Source organism: Oncorhynchus gorbuscha, linkage group LG24 (assembly GCF_021184085.1).
Source record: "Oncorhynchus gorbuscha isolate QuinsamMale2020 ecotype Even-year linkage group LG24, OgorEven_v1.0, whole genome shotgun sequence".
NCBI classification, from domain to species: Eukaryota; Metazoa; Chordata; class Actinopteri; order Salmoniformes; family Salmonidae; genus Oncorhynchus; species Oncorhynchus gorbuscha.
The window spans coordinates 25,998,095-26,025,862 of record NC_060196.1 but is presented as its reverse complement, the minus strand read 5'-3'; the positions used below and the strand labels follow the sequence as shown (position 1 = coordinate 26,025,862).

The following is a 27,768-nucleotide window of genomic DNA, read 5'->3' as shown; positions in this document are numbered from 1 at the left end:
ACTGTCACTTACAATAATGGGCATCCAGTAATAGTTGAGCATTTCAGTATGGAAATTGCTGCCTGGTAGTCTTATTCTGCCAGAGAAGAAAAAGAAGGCCAGGACACCTGAGAAGAGTAGAGTAGAGGAGGATTGGTTAAATATTAGATTAATTTAGACCGGTTATTCAATCACTTCTGGACTGTAAAATGCACCAAAGGAGCTCCCATTCATTCAGAACTACCACCAATGATAACACAATAATGATAACACAATAATGATGTTGTCCTCTTACCTACTCCTCCCACCACTAGCATCTTCCCAAAGAACAGCAGCAGGTCCGTCACTTTATCTAGCACCACCACCCTGAGTGGAGATGCACAGTCAGGAAAACACGTCCCCACCACTCAGCTTTGGTTCCACAGCAGTCAATCAAATCCATGCAAAATGTTCTTATGTAAGAGGGAAAAAACATGCCTACACCTTCCTACAGGCATACCAACCATTACTAGAACACATACTGTACCTGACAATGTTCCTCATTAGAAGCATGAATGCGTTTTTAGCGGAGACACAGAAGTTTTTTCCATATACGGCAATCTGTGGGAAAAAAAGAGGAGTGTGTATTAGACACATAGCCTACCAGAAATATTCTACACTGGGGAACTGAGGGAGCAAGATTGACTGACAGGGACTTGGAGTTAACAGGTATTAGTGATGATGTTATGGTGACATAGTGGAGACTGACCATGATGTAGGCGTTTCTATTGAGGAACTTTATGAACTTCTCCAAACACCAGAAGCAACACTTCAGACAGCACATGAGGAACCGAGAACAGGGGTTTTGAGCCGCTAGAGAGAAAGAGACACATACATACATACATACATAATAGATTGATTACATGTTTGAATCGGATAATAACAGTTTAAGGGAAGTCCAAGGCGGCCTCCAGCCTTACCTCTGGTCTTGTGGTCCAGGTACTCCAGGATGATCCGGATTATCTGGATGAGGGTGAGGATCAGAGCACCAAATGCCAGGGAGCCAACATGGTATCTAAGAGACACAAGAAAGAAAAAGACATAGGGGGAGAGATTGAGTTAATTGGAAATGGAAAGCAAAATACAACATTTGATTCTGGCTCAGATTACAGAGTGTACAAAATATAAGGAACACCTGTTCTTTCCATGACAGACTGACCAGGTGAATCCAGGTAAAAGCTTCATCAATATCCCTTATTGATGTCACTTGTTAAATCCACTTCAAATCAGTGTAGATGAAGTGGAGGAGACAGGTTAAATAAGCATTTGTAAGCCTTGAAACATGGATTGTGTACGTCCTCTGTACAGAGTGTGAATGTGGAAGACAAAATATTTAAATGCCTTTGAACGCGGTATGGTAGTAGGTGCCAGGCACACCGGTTTGAGTGTGTCAAAAAGTGGTTAGAGCGTTGGGCCAGTAACCGAAAGGTTGCTGGATCGAATCCCTGAGATGACAAGGTAAAAATCTGTCGTTCTGCCCCTGAACAAGGCAGTTAACCCATTGTTCCCCAGTAGGCCATCATTGTAAATAACAATTTGTTCTTAACGGACTTGCCTAATTAAATAAAGGTTAAATAAAAAAGAACTGCAACGATCAACAGTTTCCCGTGTGTATCAAAAATGGTCCACCACCCAAAAGGACATCCAGCCAACTTGGAGCATTGGAGTTAACATGGGCCAGCATCCCTGTGGAACACTGACAGGTTGTAGAGTCCATGCACTGACAAAGTGAGGCTGTTCTGAGGGCAAAAGGGGGTGCAACTCAATATTATGAAGGTGTTTCTAATGTTTGTACACTCAGTATATGGTCTGTGGACACTCTAGTGGCCAGGCAAGGAAAGGCACCACCACACCCCTACTGTTGAAGCGTTGGTCTACTCCCTTACCGTATTGTGCGGATGAAGGCCTGGGACAGCGGGAAGGTGGGGATGTCCGAGGGCTTGTTTAAGGACCAGTAGTAGGAGGCGAAGGCCCCGGCCAGGCTGCACTGGCCCATGGCGATGACAAAGTTGACGCACCACAGGAAGGCCACCACGTTGTAGATCTGTAGGTTGAACAGGTTTCTCTGCAGCAGGCCCTCGTTGTTGTACTTGATGAAGATGCAGCGCGCCGATCGGCACCACGAGTAGTCTGTAGAGTTGCAGAATGTCTGAGGGAAAGATAAGGGGGAGAGATGAAAGGATGAGATATGAATGGAGAGATGGAAAGGGGTCAAACTTTTCTCTTCTCCCTTTTAAGTAGATGGCTGAACTAAGTAGACACATTTTCTGTGTATTTCTGAGTTGGGCTTTCTGCATGTATCTCTATGGGGTCAAAGTTAATCAGGGACACTTACCTGTGGGTCACAGGTCTCATTGCCGCTGATTTGACCACAGTTATCCTGAGTAGAGTTGAGAGCCACCACTTTGTACACTGGAATACCTGAAGTGGCCAGATACCTAAACAACCTCTGTTAAGTGGGTTAAATATACGGTGGAGTTTGTAGATGTGGAAAACAGATACAAAACAGACCTTTTGTCATAAGACTGAGGCAGTGTAAATACCCACAAATATTTAAATGACTGTGAGAGGATACAGAGCAGTGATGCCCCAATAGGCCACACACACCACCAAGAGAACAAAGGTGATGAGAGGGTAGAACAGCGTAGACATCATGTGACTGACAGCCCTGTGAAAGAGAACGACAGTTACAGGACGTGTGCTGAAAAGTTAGGTTGTATCGCAATATTGTAGGAATATTTGTCACAATACATGGTTGTGTGTGTGTGTGTGTGTGTAAGTATGGGCCAGTATGTGTAATCCTGGCTCATATATCTAACATGACTCACTTGCTGGACTCCTGGATGAGAGCGATGGCGATGAGGATTCTGGTCCGCAGAAAGATCAAGGTCAGGAGAAGAATGCCTTCTACCACAGACAGGATTATCACTGAGCGATAAAGAGAGAAAGATGTAGGGTGGAAGTAGATGGGTCAACAATGGTACAAAGTTGTCATCAGAAAAGAATGTCTGTCAGTCTATGTACAGAAGAAAACAGAGACATAAAATGAGCATGTGTAATATCAGACTCACAGAAGGCCAGCCAGGTCTCCTTGACGTGAAGGTAGACCTTGAAGTCGGTGGTGAAGCCTATGTCAGTGATGGAGACAGCCGACTTTCTGTAGTTGTCGTACTCCCACCAGCAGTGATATATGCCTACAGATAGTCAGGCAGAGTGCGAGGGAGAAAAAAAAATATGCTTTAACCACCCTGAAAAGTCCATGTTCTTAAACCAATGTGAACTACATACACTATATCTACAAAATTATGATGACACAGCATCATATTAGTGGATTCAGTTTTTTAGCCCCATTCATTGCTGACAGGTGTATAAAATTGAGCACAGCCATGCAGTCTCCATAGACAAACATTGGCAATAAAATGGCCTTTCGAGGACCAACGACGGCTCAGCCGCGAAGTGGTAGTCCACACAAGCTCACAGAACGAGACCGCCGCGTGCTGAAGTGCATAGCACGCAAAAATAGTCTGTCCTCAGTTGTAACACTCACTACCGAGTTCCAAACTGCCTCTGGAAGCAACATCAGCACAAGAACTGTTTGACGGGAGATTTATGAAATGGGTTTCCACAGCCGAGTAGCCGCACACAAACCTAAGATCACCATGTGCAATGCCAAGCGTAGGCTGGAGTGGTGTAAAGCTCGCCGCCATTGGACTCTGGAGTGATAGATCACACTATACCATCTGGCGGCCCGACGGACGAATCTGGGTTTGGCAGATGCCTGGAGAACGCTACCTGCCCCAATACATAGTGCCAACTGTAAAGTTTAGTGGAGAAGGAATAATAGTCTGGGTCTGTTATTCATGGTTCCGGTTAGGCCCCTTAGTTCCAGTGAAGGGAAATCTTAACGCTAGAGCATTCAATGACATTCTGTTCTTCCAACTTCGTGGCAACAGTTTAGGGAACGTCTTTTCCTATTTCAGCATGACAATGTCCCATGCACAAAGCAAGGTCCATACAGAAATGGCTTGTCGAGATCGGTGTGGAAGAACTTGACTGGCCTGCACAGAGCCATGACCTCAACACCTTTGGGATGAATCGCAACACCGACTGCGAGCCAGGCCTAATTGCCCAACATCAGTGCCTGACCTCACTAATGCTGTTGTAGGTGAATGGAAGTAAGTTCCTGCATTAATGTTCCAACTTCTAGTGGAAAGCCTTCCCAGAAGAGGGGAGGCTGTTTTGGCAGCAAAGGGGGGGACCAACTCCACATTAATGCCCATGATTTTGGAATGAGATTTTCAAAGAGCATGTGTCCACATACTTTTGGTCATGTGTGTTTAGACCTACTCTAGAGAGTACACGACATACATGCTAGTATACATATTATTACCACACCTGTTATTATCAATGGACTTACCATAGGCACCTACTGCCAACACTCCAAATATAAGGACCCAGACCATAACAGGGGCAATAAACCGCAACAGAAGGAGGAACAGAAAACTGACCACCATGGCTATGACCAGTGCACTGACGGAGGAGAAGAGAGGAACACAGCAGGGTAAGAGAGTGGATTGGAAGAGCGGAGAGAGAATAAAGTTAAAAGGAGGTGGAGGAGAACAAAAATTCAAAAGACATTTCTGGTCATTATTAAAATATAAGGCCGGTGTCACAGATGAAGGATTATAACATAATTGACTTGTAAATATGATTTGTAAATATGTATCAAGCCACCGGATATACATGTCAAAGCCATGTATATAAAGATATGGGTCTGATACAGGTGAAACACATACTTTGACACCTACAGGTTTGTCCAGTTTTATAAGCACTTAAGCATTAGGGCTGTGACGATACCAGTATCGCAATATTTTTTTTCTTGGCAAAAATGAAAACACGAAGCAAGCCCAAGCTCGTCGGTCCTTTAAAAACCGGTTGTATGTAAAATATTGTTTGCTGTAGCTTGAAAAATATATAAAATCTGACTAGATGATAACATGATGTTTGTTTCCAACATTAGGGCAGTTTCCTAAAATGAAATCCGCTTCGTGTTTTGTTTCCTTGAAGTAATACTGATATCGTCCCAGCCCTAATAAGCATTTAATTTCTTATCAATGTTTGCTGCAGAAAGAAGCCCTCTCATATTTAATAAGTTAAATAAATTAAGTGTAACATGAAAGAGCGCGACCATGCAAACTTCTGGTTTCTCCTCATCTAATACCACAGCACACTGGAAATTGTGCATTGACAAGTAACTGGCAGTAGGGGGTGGTCTGATGAGAGGTGAAAATGAACTCACGCTATGATCCACTGCCATGACGATGCAAAGTCCTCAAAGATTCTCACTCCAATCTCCTTGGCATTGAAGCTGTTTACTATGTCACTACAAGACACACAGGGAAAAGACATGTTAATGCTAGTAATTACTGACAATGTCCTTGAAACAAAACAAAGAGTACTACAGGATAAATTAAGATAAAAGCAGAGACTATTTAGAAATAGAGAAGGAGATACAAAGAAAGAAATGTGAAGTACATTGTAATAGTACATTCCTGAATTGGTGGCATTTACAGAGCTCAATAGAAAGAGAGGGTAACATTAGAAGCTTTCTTTGACTGCTGGTATTCAGTAGCAGTAAGTGTATTGATTACTACAGCACATTGAGGAATAATTTGAGAGGTTGTACAACAGCTCACTGACAGTTGCTTGAGTTTGTGTATAAAATCCTAACTATTACACCTGTTTATGTGTCAAAGGATGAACATAAAAGTCTAAGCCTAGTTATCTAGTAGTCTTATTCCTAGTTTATTACATTTAACAAATGACCACTCAGGTCTGGACATACCCGTAATTACAAAGCACAAACAGGTTTAGAATTTTTTACTCATTTATATCTACAAAAACTGAAATATCACATTTACATAAGTATTCAGACCCTTTACTCAGTACTTTGTTGAGTACTTGTCCCGAAGCCACTCCTACATTGTCTTGGCTGTGTGCTTTGGGTTGTTATGTTGGAAGCTGAACCTTCGTCCCAGTCTGAGGTCGTGAGCGCTCTGGAGCAGGTTTTCATAAAGGATATCTCTGTACTTTGCTCCGTTCATCTTTACCTCAAGCCTGACTTGTCTCCCTGCCACTGAAAAACATCCCCACAGCATGATGTTGCCACCACCATGCTTCACCGTAGGGATGGTGCCAGGTTTCCTCTAGATGTGACGCTTGGCATTCAGGCTAAAAAGTTCAATCTTGGTTACATCAGACAAGAGAAATCTTGTTTCTCATGGTCTGAGAGTCTTTTAGGTGCCTTTTGGAAAACTCCAAGCAGGCAGTCATGTGCTTTTTACTGAGGAGTGGATTCCGTCTGGCCACTCTACTATAAAGGCCTGATTGGTAGGGTGCTGCAGAGATGGGAGAACCTTCCAGAATTACAACCATCTCCACAGAGGAACTCTGGAGCTCTTTCAGAGTGGCCATCGGGCTCTTGGTCACCTCCCTGACCAAGGCCCTTCTGCTCAGTTTGCCAGGGCGACCAGCCTTAGGAAGAGTCTTCGTGGTTCCTAACTTCTCATACTTAAGAATGATCGAAGCAACTGTGTTATTGAGGACCTTCAATGCTGCAGACATTTTTTTAGTACCCATCCCCAGATCTTTGCCCCGACACAATCCTGTCTCGGAGTTCTACAGAAAATTCCTTCAACCTCATGGCTTGGTTTTTGCTCTGACATGCACAGTCAACTGTGGAAACTTATATTGACAGTTGTGTGCCTTTCCAAATCGTGTTCAATTAATTTAATTTACCACAGGTGGACTCCAATCAAGTTATAGAAACATGATCAATAGAAATAGGATGCACCTGAGCTAAGTTTCTTCAAGTGCAGTAAATAAGGTATCTGTTCTGTATTTTTTTAAATAAATTTGGAAAACAAACTTTTCGCTTTGCCATTATGGGGTAGTGTGTGTAGGTTGCTGAGAATGTTGTTTTTTAATCCATTTTCGATTACGGCTGTAACATAGCAATATGTGGAAAAAGTAAAATGGTCTGAAGACTTTCTGAAGGCACTGTATATACAGTACCAGTCAAACGTTTGACACCTACTCAAGGGTTTTTCTTTATTTAGACTATTTTCTACATTGTAGAATAATACTACAGACATCAAAATTATGAAATAACACACTGTATCAAGTAGTAACCAAAAAAAGTGTTAACAGGTGTGCCTTGTTAAAAGTTATTTTGTGGAATTTCTTTCCTTAATGCATTTGAGCCAATCAGTTGTGTTGTGACAAGGTAGGGGTGGTATACAGAAGATAGCCCTATTTGGTAGAAGACCAAGTCCAAATTATGGCAAGAACAGCTCAAATAAGCAAAGAGAAATGACGGTCCACTGTTACCTTAAGACATGAAGGTCAGTCAATCTGGAAAAATTCAAGAACTTTGAACGTTTCTTCAAGTGCAGTCACAACAGCTGGTCCACGAAATCTAAGTCTCTAGATTTTGCTCACCTGAAATTTATTTTGCTCACCTGAGTATATTATGATAAATTGCTGGCCACACTACTTGCCTAGAGAGTTCTCAGCTATACTTTTCGTGGCTGTTTATTTACCACCACAGACAGATGCCGGCACTAAGACCACACTCAGCCAGATGGATATGGAAATAAGCAAACAGGAAACCACTCACCCAGAGGCGGCGCTCCTTAAGGTCTAGTGGCCAGAGAACTTAAATCAGTTCTACCAAATCTCTATCAACATGTTAAATGTGCAACCAGAGGGAAAAAAATTCTAGATCACCTGTATTCCACACAGAGATGCGTACAGAGCTCTCCGTCGCCCTCCATTTGGTAAATCAGAGCACAACTCTATCCTCCTGATTCCTGCTTACAAGCCCAAATTAAAGCAGGAAGCACCAATGACTCTGTCTATAAAAAAATGGTCAGATAAAGCAGATGCTAAACTACAGGACTGTTTTGCTATCACAGACTGGAACATGTTCGGTGATTCTTCCGATGACATTGAGGAATACACCACATCAGTCACTGGCTTTATCAATAAGTGCATTGACGACGTCGTCCCCACAGTCACTGTACGTACATACCCCAACCAGAAGCCATTGATTACAGGCAACATTCGCACTGCGCTAAAGAGTAGAGCTGCCGCTTTCAAGGTGCGGGACTCTAACCCGGAAGCTTACAAGAAATCCCGCTACGCCCTGCGACGAACCATCAAACAGGCAAAGCGTCAATACAGGTCTAAGATTGAGTCATACTACACCGGCTCCGACGCTCGTCGGATGTGGCAGGGCTTGCAAACTATTACAGACTACAAAGGGAAGAACAGCCGCGAGCTGCCCAGTGACACGAGCCTACCAGACGAGCTAAATCACTTCTATGCTCGCTTCGAGGCAAGCAACACTGAGGCATGCATGAGACCATCAGCTGTTCCGGACGACTGTGTGATCACGCTCTCCGTAGCAGACGTGAGTAAGACCTTTAAACAGGTCAACATTCACAAGGCTACGGAGCCAGATGGATTACCAGAACGTGTGCTCCGGGCATATGCTGACCAACTGGCAGGTGTCTTCACTGACATGTTCAACATGTACCTGATTGAGTCTGTAATACCAACATGCTTCAAGCAGACCACCATAGTTCCTGTGCCCAAGAACAAAGGCAACCTTCCTAAATGACTACAGACCTGTGGCACTCACGTCCGTAGTCATGAAGTGCTTTGAAAGGCTGGTAATGGCTCACATCAACACCATTATCCCAGAAACCCTAGACCCACTCCAATTTGCATACCGCCCAAACAGATCCACAGATGATGCAATCTCTATTGCACTCTACACTGCCCTTTCCCACCTGGACAAAAGGAACACCTATGTGAGAATGCTATTCATTGACTACAGCTCAGCGTTCAACACCATAGTACCCTCAAAGCTCATCACTAAGCTAAGGAACCTGGGACTAAACACCTCCATCTGCAACTGGATCCTGGACTTCCTGACGGGCCACGGCCAGGTGGTGAGGGTAGGTAGCAACACATCTGCCACGCTGATCCTCAACACTGGAGCTCCCCAGGGGTGCATGCGCAGTCCCCTCCTATACTCCCTGTTCACCCACGACTGCATGTTCAGGCATGACTCCAACATCATCATTAAGTTTGCTGACGACAACAGTGGTAGGCCTGATCACTGACAACGACAAGACAGCCTATAGGGAGGTGGTCAGAGACCTGGCCGGGTGGTGCCAGAATAACAACCTATCCCTCAACGTAACCAAGACTAAGGAGATGATTGCGGACTACAGGAAAAGGCGTACCGAGCACGTCCACATTCTCATCGACTGGGCTGTAGTGGAGCAGGTTGAGAGCTTCAAATTCCTTGGTGTCCACATCAACAACAAACTAGATTGGTCCAAACACACCAAGACAGTCGTGAAGAGGGCATGACAAAGCCCATTCCTCCTCAGGAAACTAAAAAGATTTGGCATCACTGCCTGGTACGGCAATTGCTCGGCATCTGACCGCAAGGCATTTCATAGGGCAGTGCGTACAGCCCAGTACATCACTGGGGCTAAGCTGCCTGCCATCCAGGACCTCAACACCAGGCGGTGTCAGAGGAAGGCCCTGAAAATTGTCATAGACCCTTTAACTATACATTCATGTACATACTACCTCAATTGGCCCGAACAACCAGTAGTGCTCCCGCACATTGGCTAACCGGGCTATCGGCATTGTGTCCCACCACCCACCAACCCCTCTTTTTACGTTACTGCTACTCTCTGTTCATCATATATGCATAGTCACTTTAACCATACCCACATGTACATACTACCTCGATAAGCCTGACTAACCAGTGTCTGAATATAGCCTTGCTACTCTTATTTTCAAATTCCTTTTTACTGTTGTTTTATTTCTTTACTTACCTACACACACACACACACACACACACACACACACACACACACACACTTTTCTCCGCTCCGCACTATTGGTTAGAGCCTGTAAGTAAGCATTTCACTGTAAGGTCTACACCGGTTGTATTCGGCGCACGTGACAAATAAACTTTGATTTAAGATTGAAAAACCATCACGCGCTATGATGAAACTGGCTCTCACGAGGACCGCCACTGGAAAGGAAGACCCAGAGTTAACTCTGCTGCAGAGGATAAGTGCATTTGAGTAAACTGCACCTCAGATTGCAGCCCAAATAAATTCAGAGTTCAAGTAACAGACACATCTCAACATCAACTGTTCAAAGACTGTGAGGCCTTGATGGTTGAATTGCTGCAAAGAAACCACTACTAAAGGACACCAATAAGAAGAGACTTGCTTGGGACAAGAAACACGAGCAATAGACACTAGACTGGTGGAAATCTGTCCTTAGTCTGGAGTCCAAATTGGAGATGTTTGGTTCCAACTGCCGTATCTTTGTGAGACACAGAGTAGGTGACCAGATGATCGCCGCATGTGTGGTTCCCACCGTGAAGCATGGAGGTGATGATGCTTTGCTGGTAATTCACTTAGAATTTAAGGCACACTTAACCAGCATGGCTACCACAGCATTCTGCAGCGATACACCATCCCATCTGGTTTGCACTTCGTGGGACTAGCATTTGCTTTTCAACAAGACAATAACCCAACACACCACCAAGCTGTGTAAGGACTATTTGACCAAGGAAAGTGATGTGATGGAGTGCTGCATCAGATGACCTGGCCTTCACAATCACCTGACCTCAACCCAACTGAGATGATTTCGGATGAGTTGGACCGCAGAGTGAAGGGAAAGCAGCCAACAAGTGCTCAGCATATGTGGGATCTCTTTCAAGACTGTTGGAAAAGCATTCCTCATGAAGCTGGTTGAGATAATGCCAAGAGTGTGCCATGCTGTCATCAAGGCAAAGGGTGGCTACTTTGAAGAATCTCAAATGTTAAATATATTTGATTTGTTTAACACCTTTTTGGTTACTACATGATTCTATATGTGTTATTTCATAGTTTTGATGTATTTACTACTATTCTACAATGTAGAAAATAATACAAATAAAACCATTGAAAAACCATTGATAGTAGCTTTGTCCAAACTTGACTTGTACTGTAAATCTAATTAAAATATATTTCCCTTTAATATTTTCCCCGAACCCTGATTTATATTTGCCATATATTTTTACTGTGCTGTGATGTTTAAAAAAAAATCTTGAATGGAGTAGGTGTATCTAAACTTTTGACACACACACAGAAACACCCCCTACCCTTTTGCGTTCCTGATGCCATTGACTGTATCATTGATGCTTGATGGCAAGCCCCACGTATTGGCAAAGTCATTAGGAATATTTTTCAGAGCGGTAACATCAGGTAGGCATCTTCCCAGCACTAAAGGAAACCATAAAAAGAAAACAATTATTTTCAAATGTTTATATGTAACGACTTCTCGATACAGTGCATTCGGACAATATTCAGACACGTTGACTTTTTCCACATTCTGTTAAAGCCTTTTTCTAAAATGGATTAAATTGTTCCCCCCCTTCAATCTACACACAATACCCCATAATGAAAAAACAAACAAACAGGTTTTTAGAAATGTTAGCAAATTCATAAAATAATCTAAAACTGAAATATGACATTTACATAAGTATTCAAACGCTTTACTCAGTACTTTGTTAAAGCGCCTTTGGCAGCGATTACAGCCTTGAGTCTTCTTGGGTATGATGCTACATGCTTGGCACACCTGAATTTGGAGAGTTTCTCCCATTCTTCTCTGCAGATCCTCTCAAGCTCTGTCTGGTCGAATGAGGCGCGTCGGTGCACAGCTATTTTCACATCTCTCCAGAGTAGAGGTCGACCGATTATGACTTTTCAACGGCGATACAGATTATTGGAGGACCAAAAAAGCCGATATTGATTAAACAAGCCGATTAAAAAAAAGATATGCATTTGTAATAATGACAATTACAACAATACTGAATGAACACTTATTTTAACTTAATATAATACATCAATAAAATCAATTTAGCCTCAAGTAGATAATGAAACATGTTCAATTTGGTTTAAATAATGCAAAAACAAAGTGTTGGAGAAGAACGTAAAAGTGCAATATGTGCTATGTAAGAAAGCTAACATTCCTTGCTCAGAACATGAGAACATATGAAAGCTGGTGGTTCCTTTTAACATGAGTCTTCAATATTCCCAGGTAAGACGTTTTAGGTTGTAGTTATTATAGGACTATTTCCCTCTATACCATTTGTATTTCATTAACCTTTGACTATTGGATGTTCTTATAGGCTCTTTAGTATTGCCAGTGTAACTGTATAGCTTCCATCCCTCTCCTCGCTCCTCCCTGGGCTCGAACCAGCAACACAACAACATCAGCCACCACATCGAAGCAGCGTTACCCATGCAGAGCAAGGGAAACAACCACCAAGGCTCAGAGCGAATTAAGTTTGAAAAGCTTGATAGGCTTGAAGTCATATACAGCGCAATGCTTGGCGCACAACGAAGAGCTGCTGGCAAAACGCACGAAAGTGGTGTTTAAATTTATGTTTACGCGCCTGCTTTTGCCTACCACCTCTCAGTCAAGATACTTGTATGCTCAGTCAGATTATATGCAACAGGACACGCTAGATAATATCTAGTAATATCATCAACCATGTGTAGTTAACTAGTGATTATGATTAATTGTTTTTCATAAGACAAGTTTAATGCTAGCTAGCAACTTACCTTGGCTTACTGCATTTGCGTAACAGGCAGTCTCCTTGTGGAGTGCAACGAGAGAGAAGCAGGTCGTTATTGCGTTGGACTAATTAACTGTAAGGTTGCAAGTTTGGATCCCACGACAAGATAAAAAAAATCTGTCTTTCTGCCCCTGAACGAGGCAGTTCCTAGGCCGTCATTGAAAATAAGAATGTGTTCTTAATGGACTTGCCTTGATAAATAAAGATAAAATAAAAGGTGTAAAAAAAATATATAAAATAAATAAATAAATAATAATAATAAGGCAAATCGGCACCCAAAAATACCGATATCCGAGTGTTATGAAGACTTGAAATCGGCCCCTCCGATTAATCGGTCAACTTCTACTCCAGAGATGTGATCAGGGTTTAAGTCCGGGCTCTAGCTGGCCACTCAAGGACATTCAGAGACTTGTCCCGATGCCACTCCTGCGTGGTCTTGGGTGTGTGCTTAGGGTTGTTGTCCTGTTGGAAGGTGAACCTTCGCACAGGCTTAGGCCTGAGTACTATGGAGCAGGTTTTAATCAAGGATCTCTCTGTACTTTGCTCCGTTCATCTTTCCCTCGATCCTGACTAGTCTCCCAGTCCCTGACGCTGACTAGTGGATTCCATCTGGCCACTCTACCATAAAGGCCTTATTGGTGGAGGGCTGCAGAGATGGTTGTCCTTCTGAAAGGTTCTTCCATCTCCACAGAGGAACTCTGGAGCTCTTTCTGGGTGACTACTGTCGTGGAAATTTCCTCTATTTACCAAATCATGAGAGCAAACCACACACAAGTCAGAGTTCGTTATCACAAAGTCCATCTTTAATTATATGAGCTCTATCACAACCCTGTGACTCTCAGATCAATTCAGTGTCTATCAATGAATTCTCTGAGAGTCCCTTACACATTGCAACTGAGATCCTTTCAAAACAGAGACACACATATCCAGACAGCATAGGCATAATTTATCGTTCAGCTTTGTCTCCTAAACTATGTTCTTTTCTCAAACTCAGAACCATAAACAAATCCTCCATATCAACAGCCATATATCAAATCCATCCTATCTTGACAAGATCACAGAGACACACTGACTGGCACACAGACATTGTGGAGCCAAGAGATACACGCTTGACCTCTCCCCCCTCTCCGGCCCAAGCAACTTAGTCTTGACATAGAAGATACTGCAACCCCGCCACAGTATTATACAAAAATAACATGAAAAATAACATGAGAAGTAACTTACAAACATATGATGAATATAAAACATCTTACCTATGTTACCAACCAATTCTGATTATTCCCCAACACTACCAAGGCCCTCCTCCCCCAACTGCTCAGTTTGGCTGGGCAGCAAGCTCTAGGAAGAGTCTTGCTGGTTTCAAACTTCTTCCATTTAAGAATGATGGAGGCCACTGTGTCCTTGGGGACCTACAATGCTGCAGAAATGTTTTGGTACCCTTCCCCAAATCTTTGCCTTGACACAATCCTGTCTCGGAGCTCTATGGACAATTCCTTTGACCTTATGGCTTGATATATGCTCTGACATGCACAGTCAACTGTGGGACCTTATATAGACAGGTGTGTGCCTTTCCAAATCATGTCCTATCAATTGAATTTACCACAGGTGTACTCTAATCAAGTTGTAGAAACATCAAGGATGATCATTGGGAACAGGATGCACCTGAGCTCAATTTTGAGTGTCAAAGCAATGGGTCTGAATACTTACGTCAATTAGGCATCTGTTTTATATTTTTAATACATTTGCAAACATTTCTAAAAACCTGTTTTTGCTTTGTCACCATGGGTTATTGTGTGTAAATTTATGATGTTTATTTTATTTAATCCATTTTAGAATAAGGCTGTAACATAACAAAATGTGGAAAAAGTCAATGGGACTGAAAACTTTCCGAATGCACTGTATGTAATTATGAAAGTGAATATGAAAAAAGCAGGGGTCACTCACCAGAGATAGTAGGAGTGTAAAAGAACGGACACAGCTCTTGATCCACAATTTCCTTAACTTTCTGTGGTAAAAAAAAGAAGGTTAAACTACTAATTTTGTCTATTCAGAGTAAAAAAAACAACTAAGAAAACCCTCCAGTTAAATCGATTTCCAAAAGACAGTCCAAAGGCTTTGAGGAGTCACTGAAAACCATGATCAATGAAAGTATTTGAAAAAAAAATTGAATTTACAAACCTCTGAAGTTACAGGACGGAACTTTTTAAAATGTATTTATTAAAACAAATTAATGAGGCAGATCAGCTTTAATATTGCAGATAGATTGTTTCCATCAATCTAATTGTCTGCATAATTTCCAATCTCCGATATACACAGGTGTATGTATGTATGTTATGTAATGTATGCATGTATTTATGTATTTATGTATTTATGTATTTATGTATGCATGTATGTATGTATGTATGCATGTATGTATGGAATACCTAGGATAGGTTAAGTAATCCCTCTCACCCCACCCCCCCTAAGTTTTAGATGCACTATTGTTAAGTGACTGTCCCACTGGATGTCATAAGGTGAATGCACCAATTTGTAAGTCGCTCTGGATAAGAGCGTCTGCTAAATGACTTAAATGTAAATGTAAAAATGTATGTATGTATGTATGTATGTATGTATGTATGTATGTATGTATGTATGTATGTATGTATGTATGTATGTATGTATGTATGTATGTATGTATGTATGTATGTATGTATGTATGTATGTATGTATGTATGTATGTGTGTATGTGTGTATGTATGTGTATGTATGTGTGTATGTGTGTATGTTTGTGTGTATGTGTGTGTGTGTATGTATGCACACACACACACACACACACACACACACACACACACACACACACACACACACACACACACACACACACACACACACACACACACACACACAGTATCAGTCAAAAGTCAAAAGGTTTTTATTTTTTACTATTTTTTACATTGTAGAATAATAGTATAGACATCAAAACACTGAAAACACACATGGAATCATGTAGTAACCAAAATAAAGTGTTAAACATTTGAAATATATTTTATAATTTATATTGTTCAAAGTAGCCACCCCTTTGCCTTGATGACAGCATTGCACACTCTCAGCATTGCATTCTCAGCACTGCATTCACTCAACCAGCTTCATGAGGAATGCTTTTCCAACAGTCTTGAAGGAGTTCCAACATATGCTGAGCACTTGTTGGCTGCTTTTCCTTCACTCTGCAATCCAACTCATCCCAAACCATCTCAATTGGGTTGAGGTCAGGTGATTGTGGAGGCCAGGCCATCTGATGCAGCACCATCACTCTCCTTGGTCAAATAGCCCTTACCCAGTCTTGGTGTGTTTTGGGTCATTGTCCTGTTGAAAAACAAATGATGGTGGGACTAAGCGCAAACCAGATGGGATGGCATATTACTGCAAAATGCTGTGGTATGCCATGCTGGTTTAGTGCGCCTCAAATTCTAAATAAATCACTGACTGTCACCAGCAAAGCACCCCCACACCATCACACTCCTCCATGCTTGACGGTAGGAACCACACATGCGGAGATCATCCGGTCACCTACTCTGCGTCTCACAAAGACAGCTTTTGTAACCAAACTTCTCAAATTTGGACTCATCAGACCAAAGGACGGATTTCCACCACTAATGTCCATTGCTCATGTTTCATGTCCAAGCAAGTCTCTTCCTCTTATTGGTGTTATTTAGTAGTGGTTTCTTTGCAGCAATTCAACCATGAAGGCCTCACACAGTCTCCGCTGAACAGTTGATATTAAGATGTGTCTGTTACTTGAACTCTGAAGCATTTATTTTGGCTGCAATTTCTGAGGCTGGTAACTCTAATGCACTTATCTTCTGCAGCAGAAGTAACTTTGGGTCTTCTTTTCCAGTGGTGGTGCTCATGAGAGCCAGTTTCATCATATTGCTTGATGGTTTTTGTGACTGCACTTGAAGAAACTTTCAAAGTTCTTGAAATTTTCCGTATTGACTGACCTTCATGTCTTAAAGTAATGATGGACTGTTGTTTCTCTTTGCTCATTTGAGCTGTTCTTACCATAATATGGACTTGGTCTTCTACAAAATAGGGCTATCTTCTGTATACCACCCCTTCCTTGTCACAACACAACTGATTGGCTCAAACGCATTAAGAAGGAAAAAAATTCCACAAATTAACAAGGCACACCTGTTAATTGAAATGCATTTCAGGTGACCCTAACCCTGATTTATATTTGAAATATTTTTCAACTGTGTTGTGATGTTTTGGGGCGGCAGGGTGGTTAGAGCGTTGGACTATTAACCGGAAGGTTGCAAGTTCAAATCCCCGAGCTGACAAGGTACAAATCTGTCGTTCTGCCCCTGAACAGGCAGTTAACCCACTGTTCCTAGACAGTCATTGAAAATAAGAATTGGTTCTTAACTGACTTGCCTAGTTAAATAAAAAATTAATTGACTGACTTTTTATAAATCACCCAGCAGTGTAATTAGCAGAGTTAGCTCCAAGCAAATGGATGGGACTTACCAGTGTAGTTCTTGCTAGATCAAAGGATGGCACGCAGAGTGATTGGTTGAAGTAGTCTTGTGGCTTGGCATTCGGTAAGTAGGCAATAGGATTGAGAGCCCAGAACACAACTGGGCACTTTTCCACACACACCTGCAGGTTGAGGAATGAAGAGGTATTCACATTGTGACTGAAACCTGATGGCTGTCCCAGATATGCAGATACACATGACATTTTGGGATTAGGAGACCATAAGGAAAAGGCCTCATACAAATAAAAAATGTATAAAGAGAACTTGTATGAACGGGTTGGTGAAGACATTACATATAAATACAATTTGACCCAGGAACACACACAATGGGACATTGCAGATGTGCACAGATTTCCTTATTACTATTAGCCTTAGAAACTAGAACATTATGGTGTGATGTTAATGTACCTGTGTGGTGGGGCACTGTAACCCATTAAGGGTGGCGGCCATGATGTTGATTGATGTGACACATTTCAGTATGTCAAAGTAGAACACACTGGGTTGAGCTCTGGGAAAGGACAATGTAACAGTTTGTATTGTACTCACAGAATCCTAACTATGCATTGTGAATGAAATATATAATATGACAGTTCAATATACTGTATAGTGAGGCCTGCCAAGACTGAATTATTAACCCAGATGACATGTCTGACTGGATTGGCCAGATTTTCCACTTTTATCCATTGCATTTATGGCAAAAATGCATGATTAGTAAATTCACATTACATAGCCTCAATTCTTCTAAACTTCTGAATAAAATTATACTTGGTTCATAAATTATTTCAAGTTCAAACACATCATGGACCCCAGAGAGGTCCTTACTTATTGGGCCCGATGCCACAGAACATTCCAGTAGAGTTCCGTGGGTAGAGGACATGTCGGGGATCACCATAAAGCCAGGCTGGTGGAAATATAAAAACAAAACATCAATATCTAAGCAGAGTGGTAGGGACCCCAATACATTTACCACAGTCAAAGAATACAAGGGCAAATGACCCATACATTTGTCAAAGGCAACCAAATTAACATACACTGCCGTTCAAAAGTTTGGGGTCACTTAGAAATGTCCTTGTTTTTGAAAGAAAAGCTTTTTTTTGTCCATTAAACTAATTGATAATTAGAAAACCCTTTTGCAATTATTTTAGCGCAGCTGAAAACTGACATTCAAAACTGGCCTTCTTTGGACTAGTTGAGTATCTGGAGCATCAGCATTTGTGGGTTCAATTACAGGCTCAAAATAGCCAGAAACAAAGACCTTTCTTCTGAAAATCATCAGTCTATTCTTGTTCTGAGAAATGAAGGCTATTCCATGCGAGAAATTGCCAAGAAACTGAAGATCTCATACAACGCTGTGTACTACTCCCTTCACAGAACAGCGCAAACTGACTCTAACTAGAATAGAAAGATGAACCCAGTGCACAACTGAGCAAGAGGACAAGTACATTAGTGTCTAGTTTGAAAAACATACAAGTCCTCAACTGGCAGCTTCATTAAATAGTACCCGCAAAACACTAAAACATCAACGTCAACAGTGAAGAGGCGACTCCGGGATGCCTGTCTTCTAGGCTGAGTTGCAAAGAAAAAGCCATATCTCAAACTGGCCAATAAAAAAGATGGGCATAAGAACAAACACTGGACAAAGAAAGATTGGAAAAAAGTGTTATGGACAGACAAATCTAAGTTTCAAGTGTTCGGATCGCAAAGAAGAACATTCGTGAGATGCAGAAAAACTTAAAAGATGCTGGAGGAGTGCTTGACGCCATCTGTCAAGCATGGTAAAGGCAATGTGATGGTCTGGGCATACTTTGGTGGTGGTAAAGTGGGAGATTTGTAAAGGGTAAAAGGGATCTTGAAGGAGGAAGGCTATCAGTCCATTTTGCTATGCCATGCCATACCCTGTGGACGGCGCTTAATTGGAGCCAATTTCTTCCTACAACAGAACAATGACCCAAAGCACAGCTCCAAACTATGCAATAACTATTTAGGGAAGAAGCAGTCAGCTGGTATTTTGTCTATAATGGAGTGGCCAGCATAGTCACCGGATCTCAACCCTTTTGAGCTGTTGTGGAAGCAGCTTGACTGTATGGTACGCAAAGAAGTGCCCATCAAGCCAATCCAACTTGTGGGAGATGCTTCAGGAAACACTGGGTGAAATCCATTCAGATTATCTCAACAAATTGACAACTAGAATGCCAAAGGTCTGCAGGGCTGTATTTACTGAAAATAGAAGATTCTTTGACGAAAGCAAAGTTTGAAGGACACTATTATTTAAATTAAAAATAACTATTTATAACTTTGTCAACATATATTCCCTATCCATTTTGCAACTAATTTCATGTATATTTTCATGAAAACAAGGACATTTATAAGTGACCCCAAACTTTAGAAAGGTAGAGTACAAAGCTCATTGACATCAACTACTTCATTTGGTTTTATATACTAAATCACTACTCCCCTCCTTTCAATAAAAGGCCTACTGTATATCCAATCAATGCACAAAATCCTTCCCCATTAATCAGATACTAAGCTATTGACATTGGCAATATATTCATATGACCTCCTTATCAGGCAGCTCTATTGACTCAATAAAAAGTAGAGTGAGTGCCTGCTGGAATGTGTTTGATGACAAGTCATGGATGTTGTGGGTGAGGGTGAGCTTCTGCTTTGGAATTTCTCTTTGGAACCACTCTGGGTGGGAGTCAGAGGAGCGGGAGGCCTTTCGACCGAAAGACAAAAAGGAGTAGAATATCAAGGCCATAGAGATACCTTATAATTATAGAGAAAGGTGAGGGTATAGACTTTGAAGAGGGGAAAAGTCAGAAAATCATAGAACCAATGACAAGCTTATGTTACCAGCGCACTCTCGACAATGGAGGTGCTGTTCTCACTTGTGAGTGGCGATTTGACGAGCTGTGGAATTCAGGAAGGGATGATTATGTCACTGTTTTGTTTAGCCAACATGGCCGGACTGTGCGTTCTGCCTGCAAATACTACATTTACATAAGGCATTATGGCGAGGACACCTGAGTTTCAAAAGGGATGTAAGAGTCATAAAGAGAGAATGCCAGGAATCAGACGTCATCTAATAGTGAGAGAAAAACTAGAGAAAGAGCGAAAGAGGCTGAGCGAGAGAGAGAAAAAAATACAGCAACACATACAGAATGAGTATGTGTGTGTGAGAGAAAATGTGAGAGGTGGGATGTGCGTAGAAGGCCCATCTTACCCAAAATCCCAACCGCCATGTAGCCAAGGATAACGACAATGAAGAGAACACAGCAGATGATGTCAGTGCAGCCTCTGAGGGAGAATGGAAATACAATGACACACATAGTGATTTTGAGCATTGATGTGGCATAGATGCCCCCAGGCTGACAAACCCCCACACATCCACTAACACAAAGCTGGAGATTGTCCTCTTGAATGTATTTGCCATTTTGAGTCAATGAGGAGCACAAACTTTTTCCCAAACACAAATTTGTATTTATTTAATTTTACCTTTATTTAACCAGGCAAGTCAGTTAAGAACACATTCTTATTTTCAATGACGGCCTGGGAACAGTGGGTTAACTGCCTGTTCAGGGGCAGAACGACAGATTTGTACCTTGTCAGCTCGGGGGTTTGAACTCGCAACCTTCCGGTTACTAGTCCAACGCTCTAACCACTAGTCTACCCTGCCGCCCCAAAAGTGGCTAAACTCTGGTGCCCGAACACTAGGCATGCCCTGGAGCTGTCCTGGAGCTGTCAGAACAGATTAAGGTTGAAAAAGCTTCTTCCACTTTCCCCAACACACAAGTGGTGATCTCCTCCCTGCTACCTTGAAAAAACATTCACCCTGCCACCATACAGCGAGTGAATGCAAGCATTTTGCGAGACTGTGCCTCAAAAGCTAATGTCTACCTGGGCCACCACTCCACCCTAGCCTTTACAACCAGGTCCACCTCTACAAGGCAGCAATCACAACTTTTGCCAGGACCCTGAAGGATGTCACCCTCGAACCATAGCCCCAGCATCACACACATGAGCAACGGACACCCTGTCCAGACCAGCGAGACACCCTCCCGAAGGACCTGCACTGAGAGAACCGACACCAAGAGGACCTACACCCAGACCACAGCATCCCATCCACCAAACTACCAGGTGTGAAACAGGGAAGAGACTCATGGGGTATGGTCATTTGGTATAGAGCAGACATAACCTACTCAAATTAAAATAGTCAAAACAGGAACATTTTACATCTGGCTAGAAATGATCTCAGAGAGAAAAAAATGTCCTTGTGTGCTACCTATATTTTTTTTATATTTTTTTTATTTCACCTTTATTTAACCAGGTAGGCTAGTTGAGAACAAGTTCTCATTTGCAACTGCGACCTGGCCAAGATAAAGCATAGCAGTGTGAACAGACAACACAGAGTTACACATGGAATAAACAATTAACAAGTCAATAACACAGTAGAAAAAAATGGGCAGTCTATATACAATGTGTGCAAAAGGCATGAGGAGGTAGGCGAATAATACAATTTTGCAGATTAACACTGGAGTGATAAATGATCAGATGGTCATGTACAGGTAGAGATATTGGTGTGCAAAAGAGCAGAAAAATAAATAAATACAGTATAAAAACAGTATGGGAATGAGGTAGGTGAAAATGGGTGGGCTATTTTCCTATAGACTATGTATAGCTGCAGCGATCGGTTAGCTGCTCGGATAGCTGATGTTTGAAGTTGGTGAGGGAGATAAGTCTCCAACTTCAGCGATTTTTGCAATTCATTCCAGTCACAGGCAGCAGAGTACTGGAACGAAAGGCGGCCAAATGATGTGTTGGCTTTAGGGATGATCAGTGAGATACACCTGCTAGAGCACGTGCTACGGATGGGTGTTGCCATCGTGACCAGTGAACTGAGATAAGGCGGACCTTTACCTAGCATGGACTTGTAGATGACCTGGAGCCAGTGGGTCTGGCGACGAATATGTAGTGAGGGCCAGCCGACTAGAGCATACAAGTCGCAGTGGTGGGTGGTATAAGGTGCTTTAGTGACAAAACGGATGGCACTGTGATAGACTGCATCCAGTTTGCTGAGTAGAGTGTTGGAAGCCATTTTGTAGATGACATCGCCGAAGTCGAGGATCGGTAGGATAGTCAGTTTTACTAGGGTAAGCTTGGCAGCGTGAGTGAAGGAGGCTTTGTTGCGGAATAGAAAGCCGACTCTTGATTTGATTTTCGATTGGAGATGTTTGATGTGGGTCTGGAAGGAGAGTTTGCAGTCCTGCCAGACACCTAGGTACTTATAGATGTCCACATATTCAAGGTCGGAACCATCCAGGGTGGTGATGCTAGTCGGGCATGCGGGTGCAGGCAGCGATCGGTTTAAAAGCATGCATTTGGTTTTACTCACGTTTAAGAGCAGTTGGAGGCCACGGAAGGAGTGCTGTATGGCATTGAAGCTCGTTTGGAGGTTAGATAGCAACAGTGTCCAATGACGGGCCGAAAGTATATAGAATGGTGTCGTCTGCGTAGAGGTGGATCAGGGAATCGCCCGCAGCAAGAGCAACATCATTGATATACACAGAGAAAAGAGTCGGCCCGAGAATTGAACCCTGTGGCACCCCCATAGAGACTGCCAGAGGACCGGACAGCATGCCCTCCGATTTGACACACTGAACTCTGTCTGCAAAGTAATTGGTGAACCAGGCAAGGCAGTCATCCGAAAAACCGAGGCTGTTGAGTCTGCCGATAAGAATATGGTGATTGACAGAGTCGAAAGCCTTGGCGAGGTCAATGAAGACGGCTGCACAGTACTGTCTTTTATCGATGGCGGTTATGATATCGTTTAGTACCTTGAGTGTGGCTGAGGTGCACCCGTGACCGGCTCGGAAACCAGATTGCACAGCGGAGAAGGTACGGTGGGATTCGAGATGGTCAGTGACCTGTTTGTTGACTTGGCTTTCGAAGACCTTAGATAGGCAGGGCAGGATGGATATAGGTCTGTAACAGTTTTGGTCCAGGGTGTTCTTGTTCTCCATGGACTTCACAGTGTCCCAGAACTTTTTGGAGTTGGAGCTACAGGATGCAAACTACTATATCCCCCTAATAGAATCCCCATACATTTACAATGACAGCTGCTCTATCCTAGAGGGGGAGATCAACAATTTCCAGGCCCAGGGACATGTACTAGTCTGTGGTGACCTAAATGCCAGAAATGGACAAAAACCTGACACCCTTAGCACACAGGGGGACAAACACCTACCTGGAGGTGACAGCATTCCCTCCCCCATATACAGTGGGGCAAAAAAAGTATTTAGTCAGCCACCAATTGTGCAAGTTCTCCCACTTAAAAAGATGAGGCCTGTCATTTTCATCATAGGTACACTTCAACTATGACAGAATGAGGGTGAAAAATCCAGAAAATCACGTATGATTTTTTATGAATTTATTTGCAAATAATGGTGGAAAATACGTATTTTGTCACCTACAAACAAGCAATATTTCTGGCTCTCACAGACCTGTAACAACTTCTTTAAGAGGCTCCTCTGTCCTCCACTCGTTACCTGTATTAATGGCACCTGTTTGAACTTGTTATCAGTGTAAAAGACACCTGTCCACAACCTCAAACAGTCACACTCCAAACTCCACTATGGCCAAGACCAAAGAGCTGTCAAAGGACACCAGAAACAAAATTGTAGACCTGCACCAGGCTGGGAAGACTGAATCTGCAATAGGTAAGCAGCTTGGTTTGAAGAAATCAACTGTGGGAGCAATTATTAGGAAAGGCATACAAGACCACTGATAATCTCCCTCGATCTGGGGCTCCACGCAAGATCTCACCCCGTGGGGTCAAAAAGACCTCAAGAATGGTGAGCAAAAATCCCAGAACCACACGGGGGGACCTAGTGAATGACCTGCAGAGAGCTGGGACCAAAGTAACAAAGACTACCATCAGTAACACACTACGCCGCCAGGGACTCAAATCCTGCAGTTCCAGACGTGTCCCCCTGCTTAAGCCAGTACATGTCCAGGCCCGTCTGAAGTTTGCTAGAGAGCATTTGCATGATCCATAAGAAGATTGGGAGAATGTCATATGGTCAGATGAAACCAAAATATAACTTTTTGGTAAAAACTCAACTCGTCGTGTTTGGAGGACAAAGAATGCTGGGTTGCATCCAAAGAACACCATACCTACTGTGAAGCATGGGAGTGGAAACATCATGCTTTGGGGCTGTTCTTCTGCAAAGGGACCAGGACGACTGATCCGTGTAGAGGAAAGAATGAATGGAACCATGTATCGTGAGATTGAGTGAAAACCTCCTTCCATCAGCAAGGGCATTGAAGATGAAACGTGGCTGGGTCTTTCAGCATGACAATGATCCCAAACACCACCCGGGCAATGAAGGAGTGGCTTCGTAAGAAGCATTTCAAGGTCCTGGAGTGGCCTAGCCAGTCTCCAGATCTCAACCCCATAGAACATCTTTGGAGGGAGTTGAAAGTCCGTGTTGCCCAGCAACAGCCCCAAAACATCACTGCTCTAGAGGAGATCTGCAAGGAGGAATGGGCCAAAATACCAGCAACAGTGTGTGAAAACCTTGTGAAGACTTACAGAAAATGTTTGACCTCTGTCATTGCCAACAAAGGGTATATAACAAAGTATTGAGATAAACTTTTGTTATTGACCAAATACTTATTTTCCACCATAATTTGCAAATAAATTCATAAAAAATCCTACAATGTGATTTTCTGGATTTTCTCAATTTTCTGTCATAGTTGAAGTGTACCTATGATGAAAATTACAGGCCTCATCTTTTTAAAGTGGGAGAACTTGCACAATTGGTGGCTGACTAAATACTTTTTTGCCCCACTGTACCTCCCTAGACAACTACGACAATATAACCAGCAAAAACGGGTCACAACTCCTGTAGCTCTGTCGGACGCTGGATATCTACATAGTCAATGGTAGGCTTTGAGAGGACATTATGGTTGGTACACCTATAGCTCATCTCTTCGCAGTAGTATCGTAGACTATTTTATCAGACCTCAACCCAGAGTCTCAGATCACAGAAAAATCAGTCCTTGAACAAAGCTATGCTGAAACATGATGCACCAAAGCAAATGGAAATTAATAATATTAAGAAATGCTATAGATGGAAGGAAGTAGTGTGAAAATCTACCAAAAAACTATTTGGCAAAAACAAATTCAATCCCTTCTAGACAATTTCCTAGACAAAATGTTTCACTGTAATAGTGAAGGTATACATTTGGAGGTAGAAAACCTAAACAGGTTTTGACCTCTCAGCTTCTCTATCAAATCTAAAAATGTAATTGCTCAATGTAATTGAAGAATCCATAGAATTGGAAAACTCTAAACACGAAGAGTTATCAATCCAAAACTGAGCTGTATGGATAAACCACTTCTCCGATCATTTTGTATAACAAAGAACAAACAGCAAAAACATATACATGATCAAATACAAATATTAGAATCAACTAGGGGGGTGGTATTTTCACGTCCGGATGAAAAGCATGCCCAAAGTAAACTGCTAGGATATGCATAGTATTAGTAGATTTGTATAGAAAACACTGAAGTTTCTAAAACTGTTTGAATGATGTCTGTGAGTATAAGACCTTATTTGGCAGGTGAAACCCCGAGGACAAACCACCCAGGATCTTTTTGTTTTGTTGAGGTGACAGTGTTGTCAATGGGTTTTCTATGTGGATGTAGATTTCTCAGACACTTGCATGCAGTTCCTATCGCTTCCACTGGATGTCAGTCTTTAGAAACTTGATGTTTTTCCTTTGAGAAATGAAGAAGTAGGGCTGTTCAGAACGAGGGTCGAGTCTAGAGTGCTGTTGTGGTTGGGGCGCACGACCTGAAAGCTCGCTCAACTTCGTTTTTATCCGCTAATGAACGCAGTTTATCCAGTCTTAAATTTTATCGATAATTTACGTTAAAATACCTAAAGTTGTATTAGGAAAGTTGTTTTAAATGTTTGGACAAAGATTACAGGTAACTTAGATATTTTGTAGTCATGTTGCGCGAGTTGGAACCAGTGTTTTTCTGGATCAAAAGCGCCAAATAAATTGACATTTTGGAGATATAACGACAGAACGAATTGAACAAAAGGACCATTTGTGATGTTTATGGGACATATTGGAGTGCCAACAGAAGAATCTCTTCAAAGGCATGGATTATATAGTTATTTCTGAGTTTTGTGTCGCGCCTGGCGGGATGAAATATGATTGTCTGTGTTTGTTTGATGGGGTGCTGTCATCAGATAAATCGCATGGTTTGCTTTCACCGTAAAGCCTTTTTGAAAATATGACATCATGGCTGGATTAAGAAGAAGTTCAGCTTTATTTTAACATATTACATGTGTATTTTCAAGAATGTTAAATATTTATTTTAACATATTGCATGTGTATTTTCAAGAATGTTAAATATTTATAATTCTGTAGTTTGAATTTGGCGCCCTGCGCTTTCAAATCAAATCAAATTGTATTTGTCACATACACATGGTTAGCAGATGTTAATGCGAGTGTAGCGAAATGCTTGTGCTTCTAGTTCCGACAATGCAGTGATAACCAACAAGTAATCTAACTAACAATTCCAAAACTACTGTCTTATACACAGTGTAAGGGGATAAAGAATATGTACATAAGGATATATGAATGAGTGATGGTACAGGGCAGCATACAGTAGATGGTATCGAGTACAGTATATACATATGAGATGAGTATGTAGACAAAGTAAACAAAGTGGCATAGTTAAAGTGGCTAGTGATACATGTATTACATAACGATGCAGTCGATGATATAGAGTACAGTATATACGTATGCATATGAGATGAATAATGTAGGGTAAGTAACATTATATAAGGTAGCATTGTTTAAAGTGGCTAGTGATATAATTTCCCATCAATTCCCATTATTAAAGTGGCTGGAGTTGGGTCAGTGTCAATGACAGTGTGTTGGCAGCAGCCACTCAATGTTAGTGGTGGCTGTTTAACAGTCTGATGGCCTTGAGATAGAAGCTGTTTTTCAGTCTCTCGGTCCCAGCTTTGATGCACCTGTACTGACCTCGCCTTCTGGATGATAGTGGGGTGAACAGGCAGTGGCTCGGGTGGTTGATGTCCTTGATGATCTTTATGGCCTTCCTGTAACACCGGGTGTTGTAGGTTTGCGTTGTGCAGACCTCACTACCCTCTGGAGAGCCTTACGGTTGAGGGCGGAGCAGTTGCCGTACCAGGCGGTGATACAGCCCGCCAGGATGCTCTCGATTGTGCATCTGTAGAAGTTTGTGAGTGCTTTTGGTGACAAGCCGAATTTCTTCAGCCCCCTGAGGTTGAAGAGGCGCTGCTGCGCCTTCTTCACGACGCTGTCAGTGTGAGTGGACCAATTCAGTTTGTCTGTGATGTGTATGCCGAGGAACTTAAAACTTGCTACCCTCTCCACTACTGTTCCATCGATGTGGATAGGGGGGGGGGGGGGGGGGGGTGTACCCTCTGCTGTTTCCTGATGTCCACAA

At 42.3% G+C, this 27,768-nt stretch overlaps 1 protein-coding gene across 2 annotated transcripts in view; it reads right to left on the bottom strand.

Annotated features, from left to right (window-relative positions):
• Positions 1–27,768, bottom strand: part of LOC124012766 (choline transporter-like protein 4) — a 45,400-nt gene that overhangs the window by 2,308 nt on the left and 15,324 nt on the right. For both annotated transcript variants that reach the window (XM_046326708.1, XM_046326709.1), the window contains 18 exons: positions 20,479–20,552; positions 18,078–18,156; positions 17,664–17,763; positions 17,246–17,377; positions 14,687–14,747; positions 11,264–11,384; positions 5,318–5,401; positions 4,436–4,548; positions 3,090–3,212; positions 2,847–2,946; positions 2,594–2,686; positions 2,354–2,456; positions 1,905–2,167; positions 939–1,033; positions 728–831; positions 506–579; positions 275–345; positions 13–107 (listed from right to left, as the gene is read on the bottom strand). In XM_046326708.1, coding sequence (XP_046182664.1) covers positions 13–107; positions 275–345; positions 506–579; positions 728–831; positions 939–1,033; positions 1,905–2,167; positions 2,354–2,456; positions 2,594–2,686; positions 2,847–2,946; positions 3,090–3,212; positions 4,436–4,548; positions 5,318–5,401; positions 11,264–11,384; positions 14,687–14,747; positions 17,246–17,377; positions 17,664–17,763; positions 18,078–18,156; positions 20,479–20,552 — 1,885 coding nt within the window. The remainder of the gene's footprint in view (positions 1–12; positions 108–274; positions 346–505; positions 580–727; positions 832–938; positions 1,034–1,904; positions 2,168–2,353; positions 2,457–2,593; positions 2,687–2,846; positions 2,947–3,089; positions 3,213–4,435; positions 4,549–5,317; positions 5,402–11,263; positions 11,385–14,686; positions 14,748–17,245; positions 17,378–17,663; positions 17,764–18,077; positions 18,157–20,478; positions 20,553–27,768) is intronic.